This window comes from Phymastichus coffea, unplaced genomic scaffold, assembly GCF_024137745.1.
Source record: "Phymastichus coffea isolate CEN01 unplaced genomic scaffold, Cenicafe_Pcof_1.1 PCOF00245, whole genome shotgun sequence".
Classification (NCBI taxonomy): domain Eukaryota; kingdom Metazoa; phylum Arthropoda; class Insecta; order Hymenoptera; family Eulophidae; genus Phymastichus; species Phymastichus coffea.
This window is the reverse complement of record NW_026707056.1, coordinates 110,104-117,079: the sequence shown is the minus strand read 5'-3', so window position 1 is coordinate 117,079 and position 6,976 is coordinate 110,104. Positions and strand designations below refer to the sequence as shown.

General features: G+C 49.8%; 1 protein-coding gene across 1 annotated transcript in view; it reads left to right on the top strand.

Moving 5' to 3' along the window:
- Window positions 1-249: 249 nt before the first annotated feature.
- The window catches only part of LOC131674455 (homeobox protein homothorax-like), a gene marked incomplete at its 3' end in the record, with an annotated part of 109,782 nt that continues 103,055 nt past the window's right edge, over window positions 250-6,976 (top strand). The window contains exons 1-2 of the mRNA XM_058953151.1: window positions 250-255; window positions 1,214-1,264. Coding sequence (XP_058809134.1) covers window positions 250-255; window positions 1,214-1,264 — 57 coding nt within the window. The remainder of the gene's footprint in view (window positions 256-1,213; window positions 1,265-6,976) is intronic.

Sequence of the window (6,976 nt, the reverse complement as noted above, 5' to 3'; positions counted from 1 at the left end):
ACGCTCTCTCTCGCTCTCTCTCGCTCGCTGTCCCGCGTAGCGTCGTCGAGAGAAATTGAGATATTCGCAAAGATCGAAAATGCAGATATTGTCAAGGCAGTGAAAGAAAGAACGAGAACGCGGAGAAATTTACGAGGCCCATACCTTCCCTGTTGCCACATCTAATTGAATTGCGGCAAGAAGGCCCTCGCGTAGATTAGCGCAGCGGCTGGATTTCATCCACGACCATAACCGTCGTTGTGAGCTAGGATGCAGGTATAGTGGCAGCGAGCATTGACGGATTGGCGGCCAGGCGAGAGAGAAAGCCACCAGATTTTCCAAGGGATTTTCCAAAGGTTATTGCTTTACTGTCCAAGAGAAAGCGCCGGGCTAGCAAACTGCTGCAGCTCACAATTTTACAAGGGCGCGCATTTGTCTATTCGACTCCTCGACAAACATGTGCAGCGCCGTGAAATCATGAAATCCGGGACTCTTTTTTTCGCTCGAGCCTGTTGCGAGGAAACAGCTGAGTTTAACGACGCCGAAGGCGGCACGCAAATAGCCTGGCGATCGAGCAATCGATGATTTCTTCTCTTGTTTTTATCGACTACTCGACCGACGGGGAAAGGAGTGGGACAATCCACCGAGGCGTTTCGGCAAGAGCTCGGAAGCACTCCGCGGCTTTCGCGGCTGAGGCTCGCGCGCCTCTTGGCATTCGCTCCGCTGCGGGAGCGAGTTAACGTTCCGCGAACACACGTGGAGAGATGTGCTCGAGGGATAAAACGAGAGAGCGGCAGAGGGCAGAGAGAGAGAGAGAGAGAGAGCGAGGGAGTGGGAGAGGGGGAGACGGAAATTAATTAGCCGTGAGAGGAAGCTCCGAGACATAGGCGTTCTGCGAGCGAAAGTGTATTGCAGGGCGGCGAAGCAAACGTTATGTATTTGTTGAGGATCGTTCTCGCGCAACGTGAGACGATTGCATTTGGAGCATGAAACGAGAGGCGAGGTCAGGCGCAGGTAGACGCGGCGAGCAGGGTCAGCAGCCCTCCTCCTCCCAATTAAAAGCTGCACGTAAGCAGCCAGACGGACACACGCCAAGGAAATGGCGATAGTATCGGCCTCCTCATATTCGCGCGCCACATACAAAAGCCGCGCGTCCCGCCTGTATACAGCCCAATTATCTCCTATATGCCATCGCTTGCTCTAATTATTCAAACTGTTCCTTTTCGTTTTGCAGATCAGACAAGAGAAGCCTTACTACATCGCCGACCCGGAGGTGGACTCGCTGGTGAGTTTCTTTCGGACGTCATATATTTTTCCGTGATAAGAGGCGCCCGAGCAGGCTTCTCGGCTAACGAGTGAGTCGCGAGCATAAGCGCCGCACGTCCTCCCGGCGACCAAATGGGAACGTGGGAGTTGTACGTTGCGCGCTCCTACTGCGCTGTCGTTCAGTCTGTATTTTCGCGAATGCGCTTGTAATCGAGGCAGCGCTGTAGTTCGCGTTACGCTCGGTCGATAATATTCGTTCGACCACGATCGCAGGACGCGCAGCGAAGAAGTCTTTTATTATTTCATTATCGGCGGCGTCGAGCGTCAATTGCTGTTTTGCAAGCGCTGCGCACGACCTCGAGATGACGGAAGACGTGGCAGCGAGGAGCAGCTGGAAAAAAAAAACGATGCTCACCTAAAATACATCGGAAGAGCACTATATGTAAATGGTAGCGGCGTTGTTGCATAATGCATCCACCTCGCGATGATGCTGCAGAAACACACGAGTTTTAGCCATCTAAAATTCAAAGGAGAAATGCTCTGTTTTTAAGCGCTCGCGCTGCGACGGCCGCATTGCAGGTGTAAACTTTCCCCCGAGAATACATTTGGCTTTTTGAAAAACTGGACGAAGAATGGGGAGGAAAACAAGCAAATTAGTTGCGGTAGCAAGTTATTCAAGTGTCACGGAAAGTCTAAATGTAGTTGACAATAAGATATATTGTAGTGAGTTGATCCACGCATCTCTCTCTCTCTCTCTCTCTCTCTCTAAAGATCACTAACAGTCATCTAAACAAAGAGTCTCAAGTACGCCTAATTATTCGCGCTGCGTCACTGTTTATTCTGACGATGAAAATGTTCTTATGCACCGACGCGTTCGTCCAGCAGGTATGCATGTACTTGTGCGCGCGCCTGAGCTTATGTGCAAAACTTCCGGCGAACTCGTGCGCGGCGCATATTCAAGCGCGCGGCATTACGAGTCCCGAGACAAGCGTTCGAGGCAAGAAGAGACAACTAAGAGAAAGGGCAGAGCTTCATTACGTCCGTGGCTAATCGCAATCTACGAGCATTGAAGGCGCGCTATCGTAAAGGTGACGGGGGGAGGGGGGGGGGGGGGAGCACGTAACGTGCGCGTCTCGCACTTTTTGCGAGCAGTCATCCCCGCGCCGCTGCAGCCGTGCTCGCCTTTGTTCTCTACAAAGGTTTTTGCCGATCATTTTGCAGAACGGAAAAGTCGACTCGCGATTACTTCTCCGATATGTGACTCGGATTGTACGAACAGAGAGAGAGAGGGAGAGAGAGAGAATAACCACAGCGCACGCGATCATTAGGAATTTTCACACGATTGACGCCGCTCAATGGAGAAAGAAGGAAAAAAAGGAGCCGAGACATCTGTTGGTGCATGGTTTTTCCAGTGTTCGCGTTTAATTTCATTTTCCAAGCGGTGCGCGCAAAAGATTTCGTGTCGAGGGTCTTGCGACGTTCAAGGGTGGCTTTCGTTACAGTCGAGCGATCAAACACCAAAAGGAAATTCCGACAGCTGCTCACCTTATAGCCTTATTCCTTGAGTGGAGAACGCATCAATTTTTGAATTTCGCTCGTTTACTTTCGCCTCGTTGCTTTCGGTGCCCCACAGATTGATGCTGTCATAGTCGCGTTAATGTACTTTTAATCATTCTCTAAAAACCACTCGATAGTCACGTATTGCTATTTATTGCTGCGGAAAGGTAAATTTGTCTTTCGCTCGATTGAGTTTAACGATTGGTATTTCAATTTCACCGTTGTAAGACTGGTTTATTTTTCGTTCCAAAAAAAAAGAAGCCTCGTCAATATTTGTCAAAAATGTTGTCCCGCGCGCACGCGAGTTTGCAATGAGCAGGCAAGTTAAAGCTGCCGGAGTTTTCTATACAAATATTAAAAAAAGAAGCGGTTGGGCGCGAGAGGAGGGCACTCGAGTTTGAAGAGTCGTCGAGGACACGGCACTAGGTGGGCGGATGTATTCGGGACGTAGTGGCAGGCAGCAGCATCTTCGGAAAGTCGGCGGCGAAGAGAGCAAAGCAAGCAAAAGTGTGGAGCCGCGCGTACGAAAGGAGGAGGATGCATAAGCGCTCGTTTAAATAAAATTAGCATGAGCGAAACAGCCAATGAGATGCTAATCGACTTCTTCGTCCCACGTGACTTGGTTAAAAAGAAGTTAGATTTGTGCACTTGTTATACGTGGCGTGGAAGAATTGCAATATAACCATATCCAAAGGTCGACGAGCAGTGCAGGCATTAGTATAGCTCTCTCTCTCTCTCTCTCTCTCTCTCTCTCTCTCTCTCTCTCTCTCTCTGCGCTTGGAATCTCTGTGTTGGTAACGGTATCCTGTGAAACCGAGGATATCCTAGCACGAGAAAAAAGAGCGACGCAAAGGATCGGATGCTGCTGCAGGAGAGAAGCGCGTGTCATCCATCTCGGCTTGCACGCAATCATTGGCCGTTGACTCTTAAAGGCCATTCGCGACTCATCATCTCGCGGTATTTAACTTTACCTTTCCCATGCCGTGCTTTTTCCTTCCTCGCGCGCGCTCGCTCTCTCTCTCTCTCTCTCTCCCAATGCTACAAAACAGATGTAAATGCGACGTCGATTTTTTGCTTGTGAAGTAAACTGATATTCATACGACTATACGTGAGAGAGTGTAGTGCAGTGTGTACGTTTGAAGTACGCGTTACGAAGTACCATAAAAAAGTAAGGATGAAATAGGATATTTCGAGGATATTATTCGAGAGTCGTCGACGATAAGCGTATTCTTTTATTTTGGCAGCGTCTGCACCACAATATTTCGGCCACACAGGTGTAACACTATATATTTTGCCACCTTGTATTTTCGGCGTTTGCCAAATTAGATAGATCTCTGTGGCATTGGTGCGTGCTCGCATCATATTAGCAATCCAAGACGTTGGAACGAGTTTGGTTTCTCGCACCCGCGTCACATTTTGACGTTTCGTGTTTCAAGCGCTTTTTACGACGAGATCGCGTTCTCACTCACTTTGCTCTGCACTCTGATTAATTAAATACATCGCGCACCTCAAGCACTATGTTTCCTGCAATTTCCAAACTTAATTAACGATCCACGAGCCGATCATTTTTTTTTGCCGCTGCCGCCGTTATCTGGCATTATGCATACGTACATACATATACGCGGAGGTTTATGTCTCTGGGTTAAGAAGAAGACGAAAAAAAACGAAAGGAGCTGTAGGGGAGGGAAAGAGGCAGTCCTTCTTTTTTGGGCTTGTTACGGGAGGCTCGTTAAAGACGTTAATGTCGTCCCGAAATATTCGCAAAAATGCAGGTGCGCGCAGTAAAGTCGCCTCTCTCTCGACCACACACCCTTTTTCGGCCGCTGGCCTTTATTACTATTTTTATTGGCCTGCTTGTTTACACTTTACTGCCTCTAGTCCGAGAGAGTGCGTGTTTTATAACAATGCCCTGCCGCTGCCCTCTGAAAATAAAAAAATGTATTCTTCATTCTGTAGAGGGCATCTTGTTTTCCTTTTTACGTCGTCGCTTTTTTGAATAGGGCACCGCGTCGTTCGCGCATCAAGTCGAATAGAGTGCATTATGCCCGATGCGTACATGGTTTTAGAAGCGCTGCATTACACACGTCGCGCTTGACCATAAATCTTGGGCTATTAAGACACTGGATCCCGAGGCGCGCGAGCCGGTGGTTTGATGGCCCGTGCAAGTAAATGTTATCTCCTTATACAGTCCTCCTATCCTGCGACGTTGTTTTGCCTCTTCGGCCAGATTTCTTGGCTTTTCCGCTCGCGGAAGTTTCTTTGTCGTCGACGCAATGGGCGGAAGTTGCGGAAGGGGCGCTGTCGTCTAACAGTATTCAAATATTGTCGTTGGCGTGTCGAAAAGGGGGAAGGGGAAGGGGAAGGGCGTGCGAAAGATAAACCGGCCGTTCGCTTACACAGCCCTTTCGATCGGCTTAAAATCCCTCTACCGGCGCTTTTCCTTGGACACGGGGGGAGATTCGGAGCCTCGTCGATATCGTGAAATTGACCGTTCGTGCCCCGAAAACTCTTGATCGATTCGCGCGAGCAGTCCAAAAAGTTGCTCCAGGATATCGTAACGCGGCATGCGATTGTCGAGTGCGAGCGCGTCGAGGAAATATATTTATGAGGCCGTAAATCACTTCGCCCGCAGCTCTTTGATACAGTACGCTACAGCCGTGTAAATAGAAAAAAAGGGATAATACCCCGCGCCCGGCGGGCTACATAACAGAAGAAATTTCCGAGGAATAAAGGATTGGAGGCCGGCTGTTGTTATTATACATTAAGAGACAAAAAAACAGAGAGGATGGCGCAGGTGATTTCTTTATGGGCTCCGACTATTGTATCGAACGCTGCCACGCTAAATCATCGAACATTAGCGAACACAAGAGAACAACCAAAAGAGTTTCTTTTCACTCGTTAACCGCAAGACATTTTTCGGCTTGACAACGGAGGAGAAAAAGGAGCGGAAGATTCGATTTGTTTCCTTTTAAACGACTCAATGAGCGCCCGCGCGCGCGCGCTAATTGTATCAATTGGCTTGACAGCGTGTGCACGCGACGATTCTCTCTTATCGATGCCGTGATTCATACGCAGCCTCTCTCCCTCTCTTTCTCTACTTTGACTACGGCACGGGCCGCGCGATCACTGGATTACAGCCGCGGACTCGTTAATTGCGCGCGCCATTTTCTTCTTGTCGTCCATTGTCGCGTTCCGTTCGAGCTGCACGAGTCGCCGGATGACGATTACAGCGATCGTTCCTTCGCGAGGCGAGCGGAGAACGCCGAGGAATCCCTCGATATCCAGCGGCGGACGATGCTAATCTCGATCGGACGGCCGGCAAGTACGACGAGCCATGTGTGTTTGCGCGCGGCTCTCTCGCTCGTCGTGTTAAATGCGCGCAATCTCGCGCATGCATCGCATATACAGAATGAGAGAAGGCTTGTGCGCGGCGCTTCTTATAAACGACACCATCTCTCGCGCTCGCGCTCGCACTCTATCAACCTGCTTCTTTCTTTTGCTCGCGCCCTCGTCGCAGTTGGCGTCGCGACGCACGCCGCCAGCGGCCCTCTCTCTCTCTCTCTCTCTCTCCTTCTTTTTACTCTCTCCTTTAGATTCGCCGACTCGCGCCTAATTAACATCACGCACACGCGACGCGAAGAGGTCATTGCGTCGTCTCTGACTTTTCGGCAACCTACTTTTGCCTTTCTCTTTGGGTGCTCATTAGAATAATTGAGTTAGCGCCGCTGAAGGAGGATGCTTGTTTTGCCGCCGACGCGAGCGCTCAAGTGTGATCGGTATTACAAAGAGGAACGCGCGAAAAAGGGCTTCACAGCGCGATCTAATTAAGGGCAAAAGCTCGGACGCTCGTTATCGGCCTGGCACAATCATAATGGGGGCGGCTCCGCACGGTAATTGCATAAATACAATGTTAATTAACGATTAAGATTAAGTTCGACGCCGCCGGCACCTCGCCTAATTGAATCGGCACTCGCGCGCGCAACAAAAGTCTCTTCTTTTTTTCGCCATCGAAAAATTATGCAGCGCTGCCGAAGCGAGCGTCGATATCTCGCGAGCGCGCGCGTTAAATGCGTCACTGATAATTATTAAAATGTTTCGGATAGGGCGTTTTGTCTTTGGTTCCTCGACGCTGCTGCGATTCCAGTCGAAGAAAGCACTTTTGCAATCGGCTCGC